Source organism: Lygodium microphyllum, chromosome 13, assembly GCF_053477565.2.
Source record: "Lygodium microphyllum isolate KBCC chromosome 13, Lygodium_microphyllum_v1.1.10, whole genome shotgun sequence".
Classification (NCBI taxonomy): domain Eukaryota; kingdom Viridiplantae; phylum Streptophyta; class Polypodiopsida; order Schizaeales; family Lygodiaceae; genus Lygodium; species Lygodium microphyllum.
The window spans coordinates 135,742,444-135,769,216 of record NC_141147.1 but is presented as its reverse complement, the minus strand read 5'-3'; the positions used below and the strand labels follow the sequence as shown (position 1 = coordinate 135,769,216).

The 26,773-nt window shown below is 47.1% G+C and overlaps 1 protein-coding gene across 6 annotated transcripts in view; it reads right to left on the bottom strand.

Moving 5' to 3' along the window:
- LOC148027251 (histone-lysine N-methyltransferase TRX1-like) overlaps positions 1–26,773 on the bottom strand; it is a 201,293-nt gene that overhangs the window by 19,530 nt on the left and 154,990 nt on the right. For all 6 annotated transcript variants that reach the window (XR_015692965.1, XR_015692964.1, XM_087691831.1 and 3 more), the window contains 6 exons: positions 23,541–23,597; positions 23,383–23,451; positions 22,556–22,760; positions 22,178–22,474; positions 21,830–21,891; positions 21,652–21,729 (listed from right to left, as the gene is read on the bottom strand). Coding sequence is in view for 4 of the 6 variants with exons in the window: in XM_087691831.1 (XP_087547957.1) it covers positions 21,652–21,729; positions 21,830–21,891; positions 22,178–22,474; positions 22,556–22,760; positions 23,383–23,451; positions 23,541–23,597 (768 nt within the window). In the remaining 2 variants the exon portion in view is untranslated. The remainder of the gene's footprint in view (positions 1–21,651; positions 21,730–21,829; positions 21,892–22,177; positions 22,475–22,555; positions 22,761–23,382; positions 23,452–23,540; positions 23,598–26,773) is intronic.

The window sequence follows — 26,773 nt, the reverse complement described above, 5'->3', positions numbered from 1 at the left end:
GGCCAGATGTATGTTGAAGGCAAAGAGCTTGCCTCACAGTTTTTGGATGGAAGCCGTCATGTGTACTTGCCATGTTTTAAATAGATGCCCCACCAAAGCCTTGAAGAAAGTTACACCTTTTGAGGCTTGGTATAGCCGGAAACCTTCTGTTGGACACTTTCGTACCTTTGGGTGCCTTGCATATGCACATATTCCAAAGGTACTCAGAAAAAAGTTGGATAACAAGTTAAATGCAATTTTGTGGGATATAGCAGTGACAGCAAAGGCAAACTCTATGATCCTGTTTCTAAAAAAGTGTTTGTCAGTAGGGATGTACTATTTGATGAAAATTTCAGCTAGAGTTTTAGCAAGTGAACTCAATGTTCAGCCAGCTGCTCCTTTGGAAAATGCAGAAAATCAGCCATTGGCTGATCTGAATATTCAGCAAAGTGCTGAAACTGAAATTCAACAAGAGCTTATGCACAGTCAAGAGGCAAGACAAATGCCTAGATGGTATTTACAGACTATGAAAGATAGTCATCTAGATGCACCCATGGCTAGTTGTACTAGAAGGCAAGCTCGTATACATGATACTGCACATACCATGGAGTTCGTTATGGCAGCAAGCACCCTTGATGATGAAGAGCCTGAATGTTTTGAGAATGCACAACAAAGTGTGCATTGGATGGCAGAAATGAAAGCTGAATTGGATTCTATCACTAAGAATCAAACATGGGATTTGATGTCTTTGCCATTTGGGAAGAAAACCATTGGAACAAAATGGGTCTACAAGCTGAAATGGAATGTAGATGGATCCATTGACAAATACAAGGCAAGGCTTGTAGCTAAAGGCTATGCACAAAAGAAAGGCATTGACTATGAGGAGACATTTGATCCTACTTCCGGCATGACGACCATTAGGTCTATGGTTGCTTTGGTTGCTCATTATGGATGGACTGTGCTAAATTGGATATTAAAACTGCATTTTTACATGGGGAACTTCACGAGGAAGTATATGTACAGCAACCCATTGGTTTTGCAATTGAGGGCTTGCAACACTTGGTTTGCAAGCTGAAAAAAGATTTATATGGCTTGAAACAAGCTCCTAGCCAGCAGTTAAACAAAATTTGCAGCAAACTTTTAACATGTCAGACTTGGGGTCTTTGCATTATTACTTGGGCATTCAGTTTATACATGATGCTAGAGGTATTGGGTTATCACTGTCAAGATACATTGTTAAACTTCTTGAGAAGTTTGGCTTACAGGATTGCAAGCCAGTTTGTACACCGATGGAACCTGGACTTAAGCTATCATTACATGATGACAGTGATTTGTTTGATATACACACATATGCTCCAACACTTGGATGTCTTATTTACTTATGCAACACTAGGCCAGACATACAGTTTGCAATTTCAGCCCTAAGCCGATATATGCATCAGTCACGCACGTCACATTGGCAAGTTGTTAAGCGTGTCTTCTGTTACTTGTAGAGTACTAGATCTCTTGGATTGCTCTATGCCAAAGGGGGACCAATGCAGTTACATGCTTACAGTGATTCTGATTGGACTGGTTATTATGATTCACGTCACTCCACTAGTGGTAATTGTTTCTTTCTTGGTCCGTCTTGCATATCTTGGCTTAGCAAGAAACAGTCCACTGTTGCCACATCGTCATGTGAAGCTGAATACAAGGCAACTTTCACTACCACAATTGAATGCGTATGGATTAGACGCTTGCTAGCTGATCTGGATGTATCTATTACGGAGTCTACTCCTTAGTTCATTGACAATCAGAGTGCCATGTAGTGGTACGGAACCCAATGTTTCATGCACGCACGAAACACATTGAGATACATTATCACTTTGTCAGAGAGAGGCTACATGCAGGTGATATCAGCCTTGTGTATTGTCCTACCAGTAGTTATCCATAGTTATCTTTTTCCTTAAATAAAATAAGCATGTTTGCTAAACTTGCAAATAATGGTCCATATGTCATCATTCCTTATGTGTCCTAGGAGCATCTACATGACCGGTATTAATACCATAAGTCTAAAACACACTGGTTAGGTGCCAGGGGCTAGCGCAGGCGACAACGCCCAGGACCCCCTCTCTCGCTCTCGCGCTCTCTCTGTCGCGATTTGTGCTCTCTCTCTCTCTCTCTCTCTCTCTCTCTCTCTCTCTCTCTCTTTCTTTGCACGTTCTGCGCGACTGTAGATCCAGGCTGTCGCAGGTCTGCCACAACACAACCGCTTGTAGAATCACACGAAATACACAGTGTGGAGGGGCAAGATCAAAATCCGGGTCGACGCGCTGTCCTAGACGAGCAGGAGGTGCAGGGAAAATCGCCGCAGCAGGAACCCCAAGTCACGAGCAGATTCGCCATTCTCTCTCTCTTTCTCTCTCTCTCTCTCTCTCTCTCTCTCTCTCTCTCTCAAGTATACATGCCTCTTATTTGTATGATCATTCATGTATGATGTATCCACTCCTATGTATGTACTTGTAAGTTGTAGCGCATGTTGCGCATGCAGCATATGACATAGAGGTTTTGGTGTGTTACTGTCAAGTATTCATCTTATATACTCCAATAGCATTGCTATTTAGACTCTTAACATTTGTTCTATCATCTATAGTTCAAAATAATGAAGTTAATTTTTTTTTTTCGTACTAATATCGTACAGTACCTTATAAAATCTTAAGATACCATTTAGTACCATATTTTATCATACCGTACTGTACCGTACAGTACTTTTCGTACCTAACAACTATGGTTATGTCAACTAGGCTTTAGGGGTCAGTTTGTATGAGCTTTGACCTTGGGACAATTATTTGGCCAATAAGTGTCGATGATGACACTAGGAACCAGCATTAATCAATTAATTAATGGCAGTATAAGGATGAACAGAGGTTAGGACCACTACAAGTTGCAAATGGCCTAGCCAATTTAATTATGGATGGGCACATTTAATGAGCAAGGTCAGAAGGGCTCAAATGAATTTTCAAGTCAGAAGGGCTTATATTAATTTTCAAAATCTGAAAATTAATTAAATGGTTGGATAATATTGAAAAATTAATTTAGAAGGTGGTGCAAAAATGCCCATACAAACTGAGAAAACGTTTTTGGGGGTTGAGTAGTCTCAAGCATTCAGTTAATTTACAACTTAGGAGAGGGAGAGAGAGAGCTGCTGGTCCATTTTTCGATATGAGAATAGCAATTTGCTACTGGAAATGACAGCCAACGGGGGCCTCAATAGGCAGGCGACAGTAGGGAGTCACCTTCCACAAGCTGGCAACAGCATTGCTGATTAGGTGACAATATTTTGGAGGTGGCTGGCAATAAGGTGACTATATTAAATATAGGCTAGAGCAGGCAGCATGCAGGATTTAGGGTTTTCACGCAAAGAAAATCAGATTCCTCTCTCATCTTGGCTCTCTTTCACCTTGTCCAACCCATTGTCAAGAGATTTCAGCATTTCTCAGCCATTTTGACTAGATCTCAATCAAATTTGGTGGACAGCATAGGGATCACTGTTGTTGTAAACCCTAAATTTCTGTAGAAATTAGGGTTTGACAACCACCTCGAGACCCGTGCCAATTGGTGGAGGCATGGTACATTCAATTCAGCACCTGAAATTTGTGTAATTGTTAGGGAATTCAAATGCCAACCCATTCATTGTAATTTGGGGTAGCATTTGGCCAATTGCTGGTTTCATTTATGCAAGTCTTGGGTGAAAAATCAAGGGGCAATTGGCCCAAATTGATTGCTGATTGTTGCTACAGCAAATAGGCTATTTGGAATAGCAAAGGAGATTGTGAATCTCAGCTTGTACTCATTCCATTAGCAATCAAGTTAAAGAAATATAGAAAGGGGCACCAATTTTGGGGCCAACAAGGTGTTCAATGTCCAAGATTACTAAGGTAATTTGTACATTTCAAGTTATATTCATTTGCTGATTGCTGTAATTTAGTGCTTAATCATGAAATTACCACCCTTTCCAAGAAGAAAGGTTGGTTTCATATGGCACAACTCCTTATGGTGGTATGTAGTAATCAATTCTTGGTGTGCAAGGCCCAATGTATTCAGGTAGCCCTGTCCAACGTATTGCAGAATTGCCAGGTTCAACGGGTGTGCTTGCAGAATACGTCCTTGCACAGACCAGGCAACGACATTAACAGGGACAGCCAGATAGACCTTCTGCAAGGACAGATCTGTTACCAGGAGGCAGCAGCTTACTGACGAACAAAGGCTGTAGACACTCACGCACAGACAAAGAAAGCAGATACGCCTCTGTACACAGAGAGAGAGAGAGAGAGAGAGAGAGAGAGAGAGAGAGAGTGTGTGTGTGTGTGAGTGAGTGAGTGAGTGAGAGAGAGAGAGAGGTTTGCGCCGTTCTTGCCTCCCGTGAGCTCTTGGCTTGGCATCTGACTTGCACAAGTGGTGATACAACATGGCTGGTTTGGATATGGCTTTTATAGACCAAATAGTGGCAGCCCTTGGTCCGGATTCTCATACAGAGGAACCAGAGGAGATGGTTCCTTGCACAGAGGAGATGCCCCCTGGTCCTGATTTCCAGCCTGCGGGCAAACTCACTAAGCATACTTCGGAAGAGACAATGGATCATCAGGAACGTTCTTATGCTCAGGTTGTCTCCGATTCTGTGGATTCTCAGGATGTTGACTGGGAGCATTTGCTGGAGTTTGCCAATACTTTGCTTGGCGATTATGTTCAACATAATCATGAAGTGTTTTCTGACTCTGGAACTGAAGATGTTCTGGAAGCCACTGTGGATCCAAAAAATGTCTTGCGCTCATTTTCAATGTTTTATGAACGTGCTGTTATACTCTTCTTCACTGGTAGGATCCCAGTGCTTTCCCGTATTCGCCAGTGGCTGCACAGTCTGCTACAAAGGGAGTGTTGTTGAAGAGATTTTTATTGGGCCCCGAGGCTTTTATGAGGTGCTGTTGAAATCTGAGAAGCATCGTGCGGATCTCTTGTTTAAACTGCCATTAATCTTTGATCGTCGTTTAGTCCATGTTGTGCCATGGCGCCCAATGGCAGATTTTCAGCGCTTGCTTCAACGTGAATGCCCGGTGTGGGTTGAAGTGGAAAATTGTCTAGCTGTCTATTGGCCACTGCTAAAGGATGCCATGGCCGTTGTGGGCACTGTTCTGGCCCCCTCGAGCCTCAGGGCCATGAATCGTAACCGTTTGTGTATGTTATGGGACATGGCTAGGAAAATGCTTGCTTGGCTACGTCTTAATTGCTTTGGCATGCATCCTTTGCACTTTCGTTTGAAATGGGGTAACTTTGCAGGGCATTGCTTTTCGTGTGGAAAATTAGGGCATTTTATGGCCGAATGCCCAGAGAAGCAACCGACTTCAGATGCTGAGCATGTTGTGTTGCCCATGGAAGATATGGTGCTTGATGCTCCGTCGCAGGATGCAACCCAGCCACCTCAAGTTTTGGATAAAGGTAAACAACATGTTTCGGGTTTGGATTCCCATGGCAATGACTGGGTAGATGTACGTGCAAAAAAGGTAAAAGGTTTGATGTTGACATGGCGGATACTGTGCCTATTGCTTCACAAGATTCCATGTGCACTTATATGCGCAGAAAAGAAATGTTGTCTTCCAAGCACACTGTTCATGCTATGGTTTCTTCTGCTCCCCGTAATCAGCCTACTAGGAAAGTATATACGGACGGTCCAAAGGGTCCACCTGCTAAGTTGGCTACTTACTTCCGTGGCATATGGCAATTTCCTCTGCGTCTTTGCCATGACTTTTGTAACTCGATGGCTTAGAGCCATCGTGTATCTTGTAATCATGTAAACTTGTACCGTTTTTTCATAATTAATACAATTACCTTTTACGGAAAAAAAGAGAGAGATGAAATGACATAAGATGCTTTATTAACATCTACAAGAGGCCAAAATGACCTGTGAGACCAACAGTTACCAAACAAACCACCAAAGGTTTTGGTAAAAGATTTATGAATTTTGTTATGGTTTTGTTTGGCATTGCTAAGGCTAAAGTAGCTACTGATGGTACATTCACTAATTCATGTACTCTCAAAAGGTACATTAGGACAAGCTATCCTTTGGCCTAGTTCTATTAGCAATGTGTACTAATGCTTTGGGTTGGGTGGTGCAAAATGAGGTGTGAACAAAGGTAAAATCAATAGGATTAAGCTACTTGATGATTCTCAAATGGTGCTGAATTTATTTATTGATGACACTAACATATTGTGAAAAATGATGGGACATCAATTAGAAACGTTTGGAACTGCTTGAATACCCCATGTATGGCCTTTGGCTCTAGGATAAATCATAACAAAACATGTATGAGGAGTCTAATCAAGCTTCCACCCCCTTTCTTGGTTGATCGATCAAGGCTACAAAATCATAACCACCACCACAACAACAACAGTCAACAACCCAAACCACCCACCAAAAAAAAAAGAAAAAAAAAGAGGTTTTTTCGTACGAATTCGTACGGTACGGTACGGTACAAACTGTATAGTACGAACCAGTTCGTACTACGTAGGAGTGCAACTATGGACATAACTTATCACAACTTTTGCCAATGACATCCAGTGCAAGCTTGATATCCTTGGCATGTTACCATGAAATAACTGCCATGTACATCACATTGCTAAACAACCTTGCACATTTGATTAATAACTTAATCAAATGTTATCAGTAAGATTAAAGCATCTCAAAATTTCACGTCTTTGTGACACCATAGATCCCTGTATGCGATCCGTCACCCACCATAGCATGGAAACTAGTGTCACCACCAAAGTATTATGGCTGCTCCATCATTGCATGCGTACCTTGCTATTTGTTGGGAATAAAGGGCTACCGTGCCTTTTATACGTGCTCTGGTGTGAACACGCCCTTAGCACTTGTACTTAGGTCCTTTACATATAACTATCAAAAACCTAAAGAATGGTACATCTTTTTTGTACCCACACTTTGTGCATCTCTCTCTCTCTCTCTCTCTCTCTCTCTCTCTCTCTCTCTCTCTCTGTGCATCACCAATGCCTAACATTGAAGCTTCATTACGCATCAACCACCACAAACTAGTATTAGAGTTGAAGATTGTAGGTTGTAGTCAGGTTGTAGGTCGCAATCAGGAGCACATCGTAGTCGACAAGAGAGATCACGCCAACAGGCTCTCGATAGGCAAGTAGCAGGTCGGACAGGTCAGCAGGGGTAGACAATACCCTCGATGGGCACTTCAGCACGTTGTCCAGGTCAATGCAAAGCAATTTGGCGACACACGTGCGGGCTATCAGAGCGGGTTAGTGTGGGCGTAGGTTCGGCAAGAAGTCAACCGTCACTCGTTAAATTTTTTTATAAAGAAATCATTCTTTTCTTCAAAGGTATATCCTTTGTTTAAAATCTACAAGCTTTCACATGTGCACAAGCACAGTCTAACGAATCCCAGAGATTGGGCACGCTTCTAACCCTGGAATTTGAGGATTTTGACATAGGTGTGAAAATTTTACATGGCAAAGAAAAAATTGTGGATTATTGCACACTCTCGAGTCTCAAAAATTGAGGCTTTTCACATATGTGCAAAATTTGCAGTGGAATAGGTGAAACGCTTGGAATTTTGATACATTGGACCTCATAAAATTTGGGGCTTTTGCAAAATTTGCAAAATTTGGGTCAAATTTGGTATTGGTATGTGCTTGTAATGCAGTTTCTATGCGAATTGAGCACATAGGACCCCTGAAAAATTTGGGGCTTTTGCAAAATTTGTAAAATTTTGCCAAAATTCACTTATGCAATCCATCCGGAGTTATGTTTGATATTAGTTGAGCAGTTTGAGCAGAGAAATTTTGGGTTTTTGACCGTGAGAGACAAATTGGTGCTTGTGGATGCATTTGGAGCAAAAATTGCAACTAAAATTTGGGCCTTTCTTTTTGCAAATAAAGTGTGGCTAATTGTATTACTTCAGAAAAAAACCCTTGAATACAAAGAAGTGCTCATGCTCAACAGACTAGTTGGAGCTGATGCAGAGACAGATATATAATTTGGAGCTGATGCAGAGACAGACTAGTTGGAGCCATGGAGGGAGGGAGGGAGGGGGGGGTCTATCGCCATCTGGGGCTGCTTGCCTGTATCACGAAGAACAGGTCATGGCTGCCCCAAGTGCGCAAGAAGTGAAAACGGAGCTCCTGACGAGCTCGAGACTCACCCTGCACCTGTTCCCATCGGCCGCGGAGGGAGTCGATGATGGAAGTCCATAGCTCAGCCAAAGTTGCCTGTGTTGAAAGGCTCTCCCCGCCAAGAACCTCCTGGCAGCGTGCCTTCCAAATGTGCCATCCAGTAAGACTCCCTATGATCTCCCATACCTCAAAGCGGTCTGCTGTGGGCTCCAGTACCTAGCGGCTCGGTAAAGCTTCCAAGCCGACCACTGTGCAAGACCCAGCATCGATGTTGAAGATCGTGTCCTACATCCCAGCCTCATACAAAAGGTGACGGCGTTGGTTGACTGCTTGCCAGTAGAAAGCTCCCCACGAGATGCATCCAAGGCTGGGTGCCAGACGGCGGAAAATGTGACATGCTCCTCTCCACACGAGCTGTGTTGCCTCGCATGACTGAAGGCAATGCTTTGGAGTTTCCAAAAGCTACTGTGAGTAGTGTTTACACCCTCCATCTTGCTACATCTGCGCTAGCCAACTCCCCACCGCCAGTCCTCCGTGTGCCAAAAGCCATAGGAAATACGATATTCTCCTCAGCCTCCAACTGTCCCATATGTGGTGCCAGAAAGTTCGACGGAAGGCATCTGTGATGCTGTGCTTTGCCCAGTATTTGCTACGCGAAGGCGCCCAGTCCATGTCCTCTTGCATCAGTACATGTCTACCAATCCTAGCTGTGTACTCCAAGAACCTCAATGGCTTCTTGCCAACCATAGTAGCCGGCCATAGCCACTCTCGAGGGTCCCACTCCAGCTCATCAAGTGACATGCTCTCCCATATCCAGAGGCGCCACTCCCGAAACTCTCCCAAAACACATAAGGTTCCAGACGCCAGGTCTTCCCCTTAAGACCGACTACACGAATCCTCTTCCAAGGAAGGACAATGATCTCCTCATCCTGCTCCCTTCTTTCAAGGACCAAATGCCCCCCCTCTTGCACGGTGAAAAAAATCCCGTAGGGGGCACCACCTGCTATCCTTGTCACCTGTAGGGGGATACTTGCCAGTGAAAATCTAGTGGCCCATACCTCCAATTACTTGTGGTGTGCTGTAGCACACATTTTATACCTCTAAAAATTAATTAGCATATGTGAAATTTCTGCAATCACTTGAATTTTCATTGCTGGTTGGTACTTGCATTGTACCTTGGACATTTGTGTGCTCTCGAGTCTGCGTCTAAGGAGTTGCCTGTGGCCCGCCCCTTCCGTCTCCCTCTCTGTCGTCTCTAGACCCGTGTGAAGCCGTTACCATCCACCTGCGGGCTTGTCGACGGAGCCGCCTTGGCTTTGAAGCGTGTAGAGTGTGCTGCCTGATGTCCAAAGTCGTGGCAGCACAAGCACTGCCCTTGTTGCCCAATCACAATGACCTGTTGCCTAAAGGAGTGACCTCCTGCCTCAATCTCCAGGAACTTTGGTATACTCTTTGTGTCTTTCACGGCCACTCGTACCTTTCGGACTCTTGCAACTATCATTGCATACGCGAAGGAGGTAGGAAGAATTGCGCCAAAGAGCCGTCCAAAGTCCTATACTAACTGGTGATACTCTACCACAGTCCGGGGAATAGTAAGATAACTAGGTATTTGAGAAATCTGATGTGAAGCGCAACTATCTCCACTGTGAAGCCGCTATACCAGGGAACCATGTAGATGATCCCCTTCGTGGAGGCATAGGGCAAGCTCTCCACTAACTCACGAGCTGCATCCGCAGAGGTGAGTCCAATCATGAAGATCCCTCGGCCCATGAGAACTACCTTCACAATCTGCATTGTGCCAATGCGCAGCGTGGAGTGGAGCCAATCCCGTAGCTGGGCCCTCGATGGGGAGTGTCCTACGACTTGACCAAAGATCACTTTTTCTTTCAACTCCAGCTCTGTGGCGCGGATAGGAAAGGGTTGTTCCTCAGAGAGGATGATGCGCAAGGTGTTTGACTAGGGGCACTCGCAGAATGCGCTGGCATCTGACCAGAAGTTTCCATTGCATGTCCCTGTTGGGAACTTGCCTATCATGTTGCTGTGCTAGTTGGGGGGGGGGGGGGGGGGGGGGTTTTGCTGCAAGGGGAGGGAGCAACTGGAGGTTGAGGAGGGGAGGGGGCACAACGGGCAGCTAGGAGGGAAAAGGCAAAGCGGAGGCAAGCATAGGGCAAGGGCAGGCCGGGGGCCGCAAGGCAAGCGGCAGACGTAGGGCGTGTGTGTGTGTGTGTGGGGGGGGGGGGGGGGGGGGGGGTTTTGCGAAAGGGGAGGGGGAAGAATGGAAGGGAGAAGCACTGTCGAATGGGGGGGAGGGTTGTTGAATGGAAGGGAGGAGGAATAGCGCAGGGCCGGGGCGGGGGGGAGGGGGGGGCCGGGGGGGGGGGGGGGACTGGCGCAGCAGCAGTTCGAATTGAGACGGGAGGACAACAACAACGTGATGGCAGGAGCTTTTTTTTTCCCTCATGCTTGCAGTAATTAGTGCTTAATCAGGTTATTTACCACCCTATCCGAGGAGGAAGGCTGGTTTCACTATTAATGCCTCCTCCACTCTCATAGACTCCCAAGGTGCTCTCCTTGCTATAAGGATGCCCCAATGATGTACTGTATGATGCCAATGCTCACCAACACAAAGGCATACTCTTGCGTGTATCTCTAAGGCTCCTACAGTGGACATCCAATACGTGAGATATCATCCAAGCAACAGCTTCCCACTGCGCTGGGAAATCCTCTCTTTTGAGAGGTGATGCTCTTGTAGCATAAGAAAATCCATTGATCCTCCAAGCAATGCTCTATGGAGATCTTGTCTCAAAAGGCTCCGTCCTTGGCAAAAAAATCTTCCACCAAAGTCTCGAATGATCCATGAGAGGATCCTCATGGAGATCCTCTAAGTCTCTCAGACCAATGTGGCTCCATGGACCATGGTTGTCTCTTCTGTTGACTAGTGTATACTCTATCCTGTCTTATCACTGCAATATCTGCAACCTTGTGAAGAGATGGGACCTCGATGGAGTGTAAAGAATCATTTGAATCTGTGTCAAACTTCTTGCTTCCTCCCTCACTCTGATGAGTAACTGGATTCACCTCTCTCTTCATGGTAATCTCTCCCTCCTACTAAGTATCAAGGGTCTAAGAGACAAACTGCTTGGTCGAGGCCTCAACTACAGGATCCATCTCAAGTATTCGAAGTGCGTCCATCATTGCCTCACAAGGCTGGGGGGTGTGAGCTAGCTGCTCCATCCCACATGGAAAAGCCACTGCCACTTTAGTTGGTCCCTCTATCATCTATAGCCTGGGAGAGGGAAACTCACATAGAGTTGTCTCTACAACCTCAGGTGCCTAACACCCTTGGGATCCCTAACAATTATCCATCATCCCTTGGCCTGTTTCTCTCGCCCCTCTCTCTATCTCTGCCTACTCTTTGTTCTAGCCACTCATCACTTTTACCGCTCCCTCTCACTCCTCTTGCGAGGCAAGGGCCCTCCCCCTTCATTCTGAAAGGAGTCCAGGTGAGGCCTAGTATATGGTATTTTATGCTCCATCCTGGGAAATCTGCTACAAGGTGGCCTACCATCCTACAAGTGAAGCACTACCTTAGGAGACCAATGTAATATATCGTTTGAATCATACACCCTCTGTGCACTGATGGAATCTTGATGGCTGGAGGAAGGGAGCCCAATGCCAAAGTAGGGACCATAACTGTGATTGATGGATGTTGAGGTCATCCCTCCACCACCGCATCTACGAAGGTCCTGTCCCATTGAATGGCACAAACAAAAACTCTGCTAATTTGGGCTATATGTGGCACGAAATACTCGTCGAGGCCAGCGAGGTGTACCGTGATAGTTGTGCCATCTTCGAGCATGGAATAATCCTTGCCCTCAATCCATCTAACAAAGAAGGCAATTGAAGTTCAGATGTCTAATGGGCTAGTGGCAAGTGCTGCCGTATATTGCTCTAGCGTGCTAAAGCTGACCCTGAAACACCCTTTCCCCAATGGGGTTACCTTTGTAACTCTTGCTGGAATGCCAGTGAGAGCTGGCTGTATCACTTTATCTTTAATGTCGAGCTCTGTGTCAGGATTGAACCTAATCTATGGGATAGTATGGGTCGTGGGAGCTATGGGGGCTGCACTAGAGTTCTTGAAGGTGGAGGATGGACTGGCTACTGTCTCGTGGATCAAGTTTTCTCCTTCTGATTATTGCGCGGGATCTTGTGATTCTGCTGATCCTGTAGTAACTCTTGTGAGGAGGGAAGGAGTGATGAGGAAAGGGCAACCATTGCTTGGAATAGTGCTGCTAGAGCGAGGGGAGTAGAGGCCATGGGTTCAGTGAATGGTAATTTCTGTCTGCCCTCTTCTCTCTGTGAGGAAGCAGGCCCTCCGCTTGAGTAACCCCCCTGCTTCTCACAAACAGTCCCTCCACTTCTGTCCAAATGTGACAATTTTGACTGCGCTGACCTTGGAGAGCACCTTCCGCCACCTGTTGAGAAACTGACTCAATTAAGTTTTATAAAGAAGAATCATGGACAAGCCTCAAGCTTGACACAGCTACATTTTGCTGTCCATCCTGCCAACCACTGATCAGCATCATCTCCACCATTTGACATTAAATTTTTAGCTAGTTGCTTGGTCTCAAGACTATCAGAGTATGAGACACTGCTTCAGCATCGCTCAGCCTGCTATACCGAAAGACACTTGTTGTTGGACAGCCCTCACTCAAGCTTTTGTTTATCACAGTTCACATACTTGGTATGTTCATTGAGTTCATTCTCCTTCAATTTTCATTCCATCTTTTGAGTTCATTTGTTAGTCGTGTGCTTGCTCATAAACCATGCAGATTCTCTGTAAACTCTAGTATATCCTCACATCAACATCACCAACTGAAACCAATGATACATTGATTGTTGTAAAGAAAAAAAAAAAACCGTTGTCCGTGGATACCAATGACTTCTCCAATGATGTAACACATATACACTACCTCTCTTTAGCATGTCCCCATGCGGATCCCTCTCCATCCGTCATAACCCTAAGACTCACACCTCCCTTTTCCTCCATAGATAAGAATGGAGAGACATGCCTGAGCACTGTTCCTCATCATAACCCCAAAACTCGCCCCTTCCCTTTTCCTCCATATTGAGATAGGATGTAGCATGGAAGAGTATAAAACCATTATGGCTAAGTGCTTGAGCACTTTTCCGATGCAAGGGATGTTCTAGTACTATTACTTGCTTGAATGTTTCACATACCCTTGTAAGGGCTTCTTGCCAATTAGTCATCAAGTACTTATGAAAGCAGGAGACCCAATGGAACCATGTAACCATCAAATTTTTTTGCAAATAAAGTGTGGCTAATTATATTACTTCAGAAAAAACCTGAATACAAGGAAGTGCTCATGCTCAAGAGACTAGCTGAAGCTGATGCATAGTCACAAATATATCAAGTATACAAGCCTCTCAAGGCGGTCTAGGGGGGATGGGGGCAAGAAGCCATGGAGAGGGGGGGTGTATCGCCATCTGGGGCTGCCTACCTGAATCACAAAAAAACAGGTCCTCGCTGCCCCAAGTGCACATGAAATGAAAATGGAGCTCCTGCTGAGCTCGAGACTCGCCTTGCACCTCGTCCCATCGCCCGCAGACGGAGTGGATGATGGAGGTCCAGAGCTCTGCTACAGTCGCATATACTGAAAGTCTCTCCCCGCCAAAGCCTCCTAACACCGTGCGTTCTAGATATGCCATCCAATAAGACTCCCTATGATCTTCCATACCTCAAAGCGGTTTGGTGTGGGTTCCAATACCTGGCAGATAGGTAGAGCCTCCAAACCGACCACTGCGCACAACCCTACCTCAATAATGAATATCGTGTCTTACATCCCAGCCTCATACAAAAGGTGACGGCCCTGGCTGACTGGCTGCCTGCCAGCAGAAAGCTCCCCATGAGATATATCCAAGGCTAGGTGTTATACGGCGGAGTATGCGGCATGCTCCTCTCCACACGAGCTGTGCTGCCTCACATGACCAAAGGGAGTGCTTTGGAGACTCCAAAGTCTGCTGTGTGCAATGTTTATAACCTCCCTCCTTCTGCATCTGGGCTAACCAACTCCCCACCGCCAAGCCTCCATGTGCCACCAACCATAAGAAATGCGATACCCTCCTTGGCCTCTAGCTATCCCATAGGCGGTGCCAGAAGGTTTGTCGAAAAGCCCCCATGATGCTGTGCTTTGCCTAGTACCTGCTACGCGATGGTGCCCGATCCATGTCCTCCTGCATCAATCCGTGTCTGCCAATCCTGGCTGTGTGCTCAAAGAACCTCGGTGGCTTCTTGGCGACTGCACTGGCCGGCCATAGCCACTCTCCAAGATCCCACTCCAGCTCATCAAGTGGCTTGCCCTCCCAAATCCAAAGGCGCCACTCCTTAAACTCCTCCCAAAAGACATAAGGGTCCAGCCGCCATGTCTTTTCTTGAAGGCCAACCACCCGAATCCTTCTCCATGAAAGGATAGCTATCCCCTCATTTTGCTGCCCTCTGTCAAGGGCCAAATGCCCCCCCTCCTGCACGGTAAAGAAGTCCCATGTGGGATGTCTCCCACTCTACCTGCCACCTGCACGGTGAAGAAAGTCCCATGTGGGATGTCTCCCACTCTACCTGTCACATGTAGGGGGATACCTGTTGGTGAAAACCTAGCAGTCCATACCTCCTTGAGCTCTACCGGCTCTTGTCTCGGGGGGCTAACCACTCTTTAAGTATTGTTGCGTCTATCTCCCTTCTCCTCAACTCAACTCCTCTTCGGAAACTTGATGCCTATTGCACCACCTCCTCATCCACCATCCTATACACCTCTTGCCATGTCCCGATGGTACGAGTTGGGTCAGTCCCCCAATCAACCCACTAGATGCAGGGGCGCTCGCCAACCTGACCCCATCCCGATCTCTGACCTAGGGGTTCCAGATCACCGGCTGGCGGTCTATCTCCTCCTGGCAGCTTGGGGGGACTCTGAATTAGGGCCTTATAGAGGCCTTGCCACACATGAAGCAGACTGCGTAGGAAGGGGGATCTGGAGGGGGGGGTGGTGATGATCTAGGCTGTCGTGAAGATCCATCTCAAAGACGGCCTCCAATCACTGCCAATCTTCTATCTACACTCCTGGAGACCCTCCTGCAATAGGACCTTTCAGGTCTGCCCTCTCGGCATGAGGCCATTGATGGTTGCCCACACCACCTTGGCCCGGGAGTTCTTGGGACTGTCTGACCCGGCACAAAGGAAGTTCGGCACTAGGTGGCAAAGCTCAACTACACAGGACGAGGAGAAGCACCAAGACCAGGTGATGCACCAAGCCGTCGCTAGGAGGACCTGGTTAACCACCAGGTCTTGGCTTGCTAGGCAAAGGCGAGCGGTACTCCAATACGTTAGCTTCCTCCGAATAGAGTGGAGGACTGGAAGAAATTGCTTGGCAGGAGTATGTCGAGTCCCACCTGGAACCCTAGGTAACGGACAGTTTGCCCTCTGCATACCCATCTAAATCCCATGTGGATGCCACACTCCATACTAGAGTCTAGGTTTGTAAGGAAACCAAACGACTTTTGCCAGTTGATTTTCGCTCTTGCTCTAGTATAGAACACCTCGAGAGCCAGTCTCACTCTCTCCAATATCAACTCATAGTCCTCTATGTAAACTATTGTATCATCTGTATACTCTGAGTCTAACAGCTCCGTCTACTCTCTCATTGGAAGTCGGAGGCCGTGTAACCCGCTCACACGTGACCTAAGGAAGTGAGACATTGCCTTTGCAAAGAGTAAGAACAAGTACGGGGCTAGGGGACAGCCCTATCGCACCGATCTCTCTGGCCGAATCTCCTCCCCTCGCCTGCCACCTATGAGAACCCTGCTAGTGGCTGATTTGTAAACTGTAAAGAACACAAGAATCCATGCCTAGGGGAAGCCCAACCTCACCATAGTGCCCTCTAGGAAGTCGCAGTCCACCTTGTTGTAGGCTTTCTCAAAATCCAGTAGTAGTATAGCCAATCCCTGATCACTATGCTAGGCCTAGTCTATCACCTCAAAGAAGGTGAAGACATTGTCTAGGATGATTTTATCTTGAACAAAGCCTATCTTTGTGTCATAAATGATGTCTGGAAGCACAGGGCAGAGTCGCCTACCAATCATCTTTGCCAATGCCTTATAGGCTATTGACAACAAGGTGATCGGTCTCCACTGGGATAGCTCCAACTGGTCTCCCCCTTTGGGAAGGAGACTGATAAGACCTGCCGAAAGACTCCCTAGTATCCGTCCTGAAGTGAAAATCTCCTGGAAGGCCAGCAGTAAGGGGTCGTTCACCACCTCCCAATAGGTAGTGAAGAAGGCCTTAGAGAGGCCATCCTCTCACGAGCATTTCTGCCCATCTTGTGTATGGAAAGCCTCCTCTAGTTCCTTCTCTATGAAGGGGGCAAGGAGGGAGTGTCCCATCTCCTGTGTGACGAGGGACAAGATGTGATCCTAGACCTGTTGTCTACATCATTGTCCACTAGCTAAGGCCGTCTCCTGCTGGAAAAGGCGTCTATAGTTATCGGTGGCAATCTCCATCACCTCGTCTGGGCTAGAACAAGTCCTCCCATACTGATCCCAAAGACTGCGTATCTGCTCTCCTGAGGTGCGGGGCTGGTGTACCTCGAAAAACTCCCTGCACATCGTGTCCCCCTTTCTTGCCCAGAAAGCTGCTGAGGTGCAGAATGAGAACTCTGAGAGCCTGTTCTCTTGGCCGGCGATGGCAGCTTGTGCACGCACCTCCTGTGCATGGAGGATGGGATCCCCCAGTGCCTCCTATAGTAATCTTTGCATGGCTGCTAGGTCACGGCCGGAGCGCTCTCTTCTCCTCCCGGCTCTGCTACCTGGCCTGCAAGGCTACCTCTTGCAGATATTGCTAGACTTGGCTAGGACCTTTGCAACCACCTCTGCAATCTGGTCCCTCCTGTCCCACTCCCTAGTCCAAATTTGCTCAATTTGTCTCTTCACCTCCTCCCTCCTATACATCGAGTTAGCGATCCAATAGGATCCTGTGCCTAGGGCAAATGAAGGGGGATCAAGTGTCAAGAGAACCGGGCAGTGATCGGACAAAGTGATGCCCGCCAACTACCCTACCTGGCCTCTGCGGTGAGAGCATCCCCACTCTCCCATATAAAAACTTGTCCAACCGCTCTAGCAAGACTCTGCCTAGTTGCCTGTATCCCCAAGAGAAGTCCAGCGACCTCTCCCTCCTGTGGAAAGCTAGGTCTCTCCCAACATCATGTGCTCCTACTGCCATTAGGAAGACCTCCCATGCCTCCTGCTCCTCCCTAGCCATGCCTTGGTAGTTTTTGCCTCTGCCCTACTGGTCCTCTAAGGCCTCCAGATTATTGAACTCTCCTCCAACACTCCAAGAGTCCACTTTTGGGAGTCCTGCTGCGATCTCCACCTAGAACCTATTGCGTGCCCTAACCTCTGTAGGGGCATAGACATTGAGGACTCCAAGGCACGAGTCCCCAATATCCAATTTGATCCATAGAAACCTTGTGCCACAATTGTCCCGTGGCCTCGTACATGGGCAATGAGGCTTGGGCCGATAGAGGTGCATATGCCTCCACTGCTGCTGTAGGCACTGATGGCGTGCTCCCAGTAAGTGTGTGAACTACCCGGGACTACTTCCCTACCCGCTGGGCCTAGGCAGGAGTGAGCTTGTGCTCCTGTAGAAGTAAGATGTCGATCCTTCCGGCAAGGGCAGGCTGTAGTCCCTACCGAACAATCAACTTCCTGGAACCACGTGCTCCACTATAGTGGAGGCCATTCACATTCTAGGATGCAAGATGTAAACTCATGGGGAAACCTGTGACTGACAGAACAAACATCTATTTGGTGTGGAAGTTGCTGACGAATAAGAGGAGCTATAAGGCATGCGAATACGCTTTGCTGTAGGCCTAGATGATGAACTCCATACCCCCATGGTAGCCCTCCGGCGGCAGACCATGGCGGTGATGGATGCACTTGGTGGTACTACCAAGGTAACTATCAGCCAGGCTAAGAGGCAAGACTGTACACTGATAGAAACGGGCCACTTATGCCAGGGGCCACTCGATCACATCCATTATAGCTCTCCACTGTGGAGGGGCTCGAAAGATAACGCTCAGGTGTGGAACCTGGGCCCCAACCCACCAGTTAATGTTCATCATGCAACCTGGCTACTGCTGGGAAAAAAATGCCGGTCCATCTTCTCCCATGGACTGAGAGATGTGATCTGCCACCTGGCTCTTCACCTCCTCCTTTATCTAAGTCAATGTCCAATCTCCTGTGTGAGAGGTCTAAAGGAAGAAGGCGTAGATTGGTCCATCCAGTGGTGCTAGTAGATGGACCTTGCCGCTCCTTGACTTGCATACCACGAAGATTCCTACCTCCAGGGGTAGTGGAAACTCTCTGCACTCTGCAACTCCTAAGTAAGACCACGGCCCACTACGGAAAAACTCATGTTGTAGCAGTTGCGCTTGTCTCGAGAAAGTGTGACCGGCGACATGGACAAATGAACTGGTGGCTGTGTGGGGAGGGAGGCTAGACTGTTGGTGACTGGAGGATGTCGGTGTATGGGGCTCCTCACCTCCTTTGGGGGGGAAGGGTGGGGATCAAGGGTATTGGTCAACAGGGGTGATGGTGGAGAGGGGGAGGATCGAAGGATGGTGGGGTGGTCTGAGGCACACGACGGGTGTGGGGGGGGGCAGGTAGCTCTGGAGAGGGCGGGGCTGAGGACTAGGGTCCGCGGGGGGAAGAGCTGGGCGTGATGGTCGCAGTAGTGTGAGGGGCTAGGGAGCTTCGTGTTGTAACCATCAAATAATTATGGTTGCTCATTATTTGGCCAAAATTTATGGATCAATCTTGGTGCGTGACAAGTACACTTTAGAAAAGGCTACTGTACAGTGAAACCTATGTACATTTTGGGCCATCATTGTAACGGCTAGGTTGCACATTGTAGAGATATAGACATAGATTTTTTAAGCCATATGATGTTGTCTCAGAGCTAAGAGGTGTAAGTCGTAAAGATTCCAATGTAGATAGTATGGGGGATACATGAACATATGAGATGTCATAGCCCACGGCGGAAATTCACATGAAGTGTTGATCAACATGGGGGTGAGGCAAGGAGGCCTTGTCCCCCAGTCTTTTTAACATGTACACTGATGAAGTGCCAAACTACACAGACAAACAAGGATTTCCTAGATAAAGGGTGATGGGAGTTGTGACATGGATGATCTAATCCTACTATACGAAGATGGCATTGTCCGCATCTTAGTGCCTAAACTCTTCATGCAGCAATCAGCCAAGGCCAGATTCACACAAGGATTTAAAACTAGGAGCATTAAGCACTACATTGGCAAGCCTCATACATGCAATAGCGATGATGCAGTGGCTTTTTGATAAATTATTCATTCCCACATTACTCTTAGTGCACCAGTATGGACGCTCAGTTTTTAACATAGGAGAAGGGGGAACCTAGACGTGAGGGAAAGAGGAGGTTTATCCTGGCTGGAAACCCATGGACAGACCTCTAGTGATAATAATAACCTGCATGAGAGAGTAGATATATGAGCAGCACTTCCATTAAATTATTCATTCCCACATTACTCTTAGTGCACCAGTATGGACGCTCAGTTTTTAACATAGGAGAAGGGGGAACCTAGAGTAGATATATGAGCAGCACTTCCATACAGTAATGTCCATACACAAACTACAGACATTTTCATAGATGACATTACATACCCAATAGTGGCACTAGAAGTCATCAATTTATAGGACTGGACGGAGATGCAAGTGCTAGCATGCCAAGGTAAGAATGTTATTCGTTGTGCTTCTCTTATTCCAATTTAGGGCACAGGTCCTTGACTTTGATCTCACCCACAAAGCTCAATAAGATTACCAACACGGATATTGTTAGACAACGTACCCAGAGGACATTAACTGCAGCTATTCAGTCAGTTGGACAAAAATAGAATTCTGTAATTAAAAGACCCCTCAGCAATAATGATCAATAGGGTAACAAACAAAGTCGAAAATCTCAATATACGAAATGAACATAGCCACAAGGATCAACATTTCCTAGGACCATCTTCTCCACCTTCCACCCAATGGTTTTTTAGGACACACCTAACCTCACCTTTCCCATGAGTTGAGATGCGTGACAGGTGGAGCTTGGACCTCATTTTACCAGCTATTACGGATAGACTGGCAACACTGAAGCAAAAACCCTAGAAAACTGCATATGCCTGCTACGACACCTAGAGGCAAAAAAATGAGAAATGCTATACATGAAAGCTCAATCCATTATGAATTTGATGGGAGATTCCACTACTTGTTCCACAAGAGGTTTTAGACAAGTCTCCAGTATTCATGGACAAGTCTCCACAAGAGGTTTTAGACAAGTGCTCAAATTCCAGACCAGAGCCCCACTGTCGAATGCTGTAGTTAGCTCTCAGATGACAGATCCAGCCGCTGTTATAATGTAAAACTTTACTGTGAGTCTTTGGTGCAACCTCCTAGTCTTATATCCACATCAACAAGCATGGCCCCTTTGATGCCCATGTGCTTATGCTTTTTGTGGACCCCCCAAACCCTGTTCACAAGATGAAGGCACACTTGTACTGAGTACATAACTCTTTGAACAGCACTCACTTTTACAATTTGACTTAGTTACCTTTGTACCTCTGGTTGCAACAGTGGGTCAGTGTTTTCCACACTTTGATTGTGTGATACTTGCATGTTCTACTTTTGAGACTGATGCTAGATTCTGACCAAGAGGAGTGAAAATAGACAGAGCTATGAAACTATATTGAGCCAATATTGAACTTGAAATTGCCCAACTAACCATGGTGATTACAGTTTTGTGGTCAAAATAATCTCTGCTTTGCTTATTGCGTATCACAATCAGGTGATTCTGAGCAGTTTTGCTGAGTCCTAACCCTGTTAGATCCTAAAATATACTTTTACACCCAGTGTGGCATCATAGTGTCCAAATGCAACTCCTATCCATTGTCATAAGCTCATTATAGCACTTATACGATAGAAACCATCTAATGCCACAAAAAACGAGTAAAATCTAAGCTAGAAATAATAAATGCCTCTATAAATATCTTATTGTTGACATCCCTCCCCCCCTTCCAATAGTTCCATGGAAACTGAAACAGGAACAACAATGGCCTACTTGTTAGAAACAGCAACAGTTCATACAAAGAAATAGCAAATATGGAATGACAAGTCAGCTCTTTGTATTGGATAAGCAAATACATCTCATAGGCAGCGGTGAAATGACAGTATTGAAACAAACTATCATCTCCCAGCTCCACTCATCCTTAGGATGAACAGAAACAGTTCACAATCAAGATGTATGTAAAAGCAGTTGCATACTTAGAAAATTCAAGCACATGCCATTGAGCAGAGATATGCCCCAGATTCAGATTGAAAGTCCAAAAAGCATTGTTTTTGACTGAAACATACCACCAGTGAATTGTAGATAAATCGTTCTCTCAAATCAGCTACTATGGGTCTGACTGTTTCACCAGCATATTCAATGACCTGCAAAAGCATCATTGCCCATTTCAGAAGAATCCAATCTGTACAAACGTTAAAAATGCAAAACATTAGTGAGCCTCTTCACTTGCAGAAGGATAAATACCATGTCTCCAGCACGATGTCTCTTCTTTGCAAACACACCCCACCCATGGATAGATGACTTTCCTGTCCTCAAACCACAAATAGTAAACAATAAATTACACAGGCCAACATTTTCAAGCAAGGATGGTGTTAAAAATGATCTTGAAACAGGTAGATTTGGTGCTAAAATTCCCTTAGTGACACCAATACTACTTGATTCTTTGCTGCTCATAAATCACCCCAATGGGTGTGGTAAGCATGATAACATGATTAAGCCAAAATGCCACTTGCCAGATTCTTAAAATTGACACAAATGTTTTGCCATTTTTTTCCAGATATATAACCATTGGTGCAGAGGTAGCAAGCTCACCAAATGTCAATCTCAGCTTCAATGTGGAACGCATCTGATGATATCTGTCTGAAACTGATAAGACATTAGAGAGGTCTTCGGCCCCAACATTAACAATAACATCATTTCTGTTTCCGTCAGGCACAACATCTTTAGAGCCTCCCTGGCTCAGTGATCTTCTTGTTTGCAATTGCTTTGTACTTCTAGAGAAGCCACCTACATGATAAGGCATTTTTTCCACATACTGCCTCTTAGCTGATGCAGCTGCTCGAACTGCAGGTTCCTGCCGTCCCCGCCTCGCAGCAGAGTTGTAAGCCTCTAAAGTTGGATCAATTAAAAATTTGTGTGAGTTTACCTACCCTGCAAGATCACACAGCAAGACTGCCTTGTTTTACATACCTGTTCGAGCACATCCAGATTCATTTTTTAGAGGAGGATTATCAATGTCACCCCTCAGTTTTTGGCCATCCAACATTGCATGATGGCTGAAGGTATCTCTTTCCTCTTTTCCTTGTCGATGTCTTCTACAGTATGACAACAACTGTACAGGTTGGTCAAGTTCATCATTATACCCCTTGCCCTTGTGTGAGGAGTCTTCAAGAACCTGCAAGAAAGAAAGACACACTCACTTTTCACAAATTACTAAACAAGAATATTGGTAAGAATTATGAAGTGAAATGAGCTTCCTTAGTGGCTTTAAAACTAGCACAGTGAAGACATCTTGCCTCCTCATTCTCCTCAATTAGAAAATGGTGTGAAATTTCAGCTTTGTAGATGGGTTTGAGTTCAACCATTGGATGCAATAAGAACATGCTTTATAAGAAAGCCATCTCCTCGCTTAGTGCGGATCAGCAATCAAAAGATAGACAAACTCAATTGCTTGACCTCTATGCCCCTAAAATATATTCATGATGTAGCATGCACACACACAGGTACTACTAACTTTTAGGTAATACTTTTGTAAGGTTATGTGGAAAACCCCACATGGGGAAAAATCTACCATGGAGTACAATGATTAAAATTTCACAAAACCTGGTTATTTCAAAGACCAAGGCCTTCCCAATAAACTGAGGGACGTACTACTGACACTGGACTTCATTATATATATTATGAATGTCAAGTGAAAAGAACGGAGAAAATTGTGTTTTCATCGGCAAAAGAGTACAAATATTAGAAAACTTATGCACATGCAGAATCGTTATCTGAATTATGGGGGAACTCCATACCTCAAAAACGAATCCAGCAGATCTTGCACAGAGAACATGATAAGATACACGACAGGATAGTTCTGAACACTGCATTCAAGGGCAAAGAGAATGACTACAGGGGAAAAAGGCAGTAATTGAAAATTTGAAAGGTACACAGACAACAAAAGAGCACCCACCTGTATACATACTCCATAGGGAACTTTGCATATACTGCAAGTCAGCTTCCATCTTTCCTGAAATATGAATTGATGGTTAGAAGCAACTCTACTAAGCATGCTTTAATGAACACCTCTTTTCCTCAACATGCTCGGGCAAACATTCTCATGACTTGTATTCACAAAAAACCATGGTAGCTCAACACTTGTCACGTCGCAAGCTCCCCCCCCCCCCCGCTCTGTCTGATCGCTCCCTCCCCCTCGGTCTGATCACACCCGCCGCCACATCACTCGCACCATTGGCAGCAGCCGTTTCGTTACGCTGAGTTCCCCCCCGCCCTGACGGTTCGTGACTGTCCATTGTGCTTGGCTGTTCGCCTGGCCGTCCGCGCTAAGGAGCTGGAGCTAAAGGAAACAACGATTTATGGTCAGGTATAGGACATTCCCCAACCAGGGCCCAGCTTCGAACTGGCTTCACTCCATGCTGCACATTGGCACAGCGCAGATCGTGGAGACGATCCTAATGGACCAAGGGATCTTCATGGTCCGGCTCAGTTCGACAGACACCGCTCGCGAGTTACATGCGAGTTCACCATATGCATCCACGAAGGCGGTCCTATACATGGTCCCTTGGTACAGTGGGTTTACTTTGGAGACATTTGCACTCCACAACAAGTTTCTTCGGCACACGGTCACCCTTCTTTTCCCCGGCCTGGCGATAGAGTATCGCCAATCGGTGGAAGAGTTTGGATGGCTCTTCGACACTGTCCTTCCCGTATCCTTCGCGGATGCAGTGACAGCAACAGGAGTCCCAAAGGTACGGGTGACAATGAAAGAGGCCAAGAATATCCCACAGCTCCTAGAGATTGAGGCGAGCAGGTCATTGTGACTGGGTAACCAGGGCAGTGCCTACGCTGCCACGACTTTGGGCATCAGGCAGGCCCACAGGTGGACGTTGACGGCTTCACACAGGTCCAGAGACGACAGAGAGGGAGACGGCAGGGGGGCACAACCAGCTCCTCAAACCCAACCGCGACAACAAGGAGTAGGTGGGCGAGCGACGCCCCCATGGCAAGGCACTCCACAGACCCCCCCCCCCCCCCCCCTGCCCATCAACCCGACAAGACCGCAGCCCCCCACATCCACCACCCATGCCACAAACTACCTCGCCTAAGGTCCCACAGCCCCCACACCCGCCCCCCCACATCCCATGTCCACCCACCACTGACCCTGCCCCACAGCCCCCCCTTTTCAGGGCCACGAACCCCCCCTCCCAACACCTGCCATGCACCTCCGTCCATCCCACCATGCCTCGATCCTCTTCGGCAAGACCTTGCAGCCACACAGAGATTATTACAGGAGGCACCAGGGGATCCCACCCTCCACACACAGGAGGTGCGTGCGCGAGCAGCCATTGCTGGCCTAAAGGACAGATGCTCGGAGTTCTCTTTCTGAACCTTAACAGCCTTTTGGGCGCGGAAGGGGGATACGATATGCAAGGAGTTCTTCCAGGTGCACCAGCCTCGCACCGCATGAGAGCAGATACGCAGCCTTCGGGATCAATATGGGAGGACTTGTTCTAGCCCAGATGAGGTGATGGAGATTGCCACTGACTGTAGCACACGCCTTTTCCAGAGACTGGCCGTACTAGACATCCTAGACAATGTATTTACCTTTTTTTGAGGCGACAGAGTGGACTCAGCATAGTGGGCACAGCCTGGCCATACTACTTTTGGATTCGGAGAAAGCTTATGACAGGGTGGACTGGGATTTCCTAGAGGGTACCATGGTGAGGTTGGGATTCCCCCAAGTTTCGATTCGTGGGGTCTCAGCCCTTTATAGATTGGACACCAGCAGGATTCTCATAGGCGGAAGGCGAGGGGAGGAATTTCCGCTGGAGAGATTGGTTCAATAGGGTTGCCCCCTAGCCCCATACCTGTTTCTACTCTTTGCAGAGGCAATGTCTCACTTCCTCAAGTCACGTGTGAGCGGATTACGCGGCCTCCAACTTCCAGTGAGAGGGGAGACTAAGTTGTTAGACTCAAAGTGTGCAGATGATACATCACTCTACATAAAGGACGATCAGTTGATGCTAGAAAGAGTGAGGCTCGCTCTTGACGTGTTCTATTCTGCAGCGGTAGCGAAAATCAACTGGCGAAAGTCGGTTGGTTTCCTCACAGACCTGGACTCTAGCACGGAAAGGGGCATCCACCTGGGATTTAGATGGGTGAGCAGAGGGCAGACTGTCGGGACCTAGGGTTCTCGGTGGGACTCGACATCACTCCTGCCCAGGAGTTTCTTCTTGTCCTTGATTCTATTCGGGGGAAACTGACCTATTGGAGCACAGGTCGCCTCTCACTAGCCGACCGAGCCCTCGTGGTTAACAAGGTCCTCCTAGCGACGGCTTGGTATATCTCCTTGTATTGGTGCTTCTCCTCATTATGCATAGTGCAACTTTGCCGTCTAGTGCGAAACTGCCTTTGGTCAGGGTCAGATGGTTCCAAGGATTTTAGGGCCAAGGTGGCATGGGCGACTATCATACGACATCGGTCAGAGGGAGGGCTTGGGATCATACACCTAGAGTATCAGAGTATGGCCCTCTTTGGCAAGCTAGTTGTTTGCGGCCTCACACCAGGCGGGCAGACCTGGAAGGTCTTATTGCAAGAGGGCCTTCAGCAGTGTAGACCGAGACTTGGCAGTGAGTGGAGGCCGTCCTAGATCACCTTTCCTATGCAACTTACTCTGTCTGTGGCAAGGCCACCGTAAGGACATAATCAAGAGCCTCCCAGTCTACCAAGAGGATATAGACAATCAACTGGTGATATGGAACCCCCAGGTCAAAGATCGGAAAGGGGCACAGATCGGCGAGCGCCCCCAAATCTAGTGGGCTGGTTCGGAGGCCGGCCCGCCTCGTACCATTAGGATATGGCGGGAGGTGTACAGGATGGCAAACGAGGAGGTGCTGCAGCGAGTATCAAGCTGCCAAAGAGGAGTGGAGTTGAGGAGAAGGGAGATAGACGCAGTAATACCCCTGGAGTGGCTTGCTCCCCCGATACGAGAGCCGATAGAGCCCAGGGAGGTATGGGCAGCTAGGTTTTCACTAGCAGGCATCCCCCTACACGTGGCAGGTAGAGTGGACAGCTCCCCGTAGGGAACTTTATTTGCCATTCAGGAGGGGGGACATCTGGCCCTTGACAGAGGGTAGTAGGATGAGGGGATAGCCACCCTTTCGTGGAGGAGGAGGATTCGGGTGG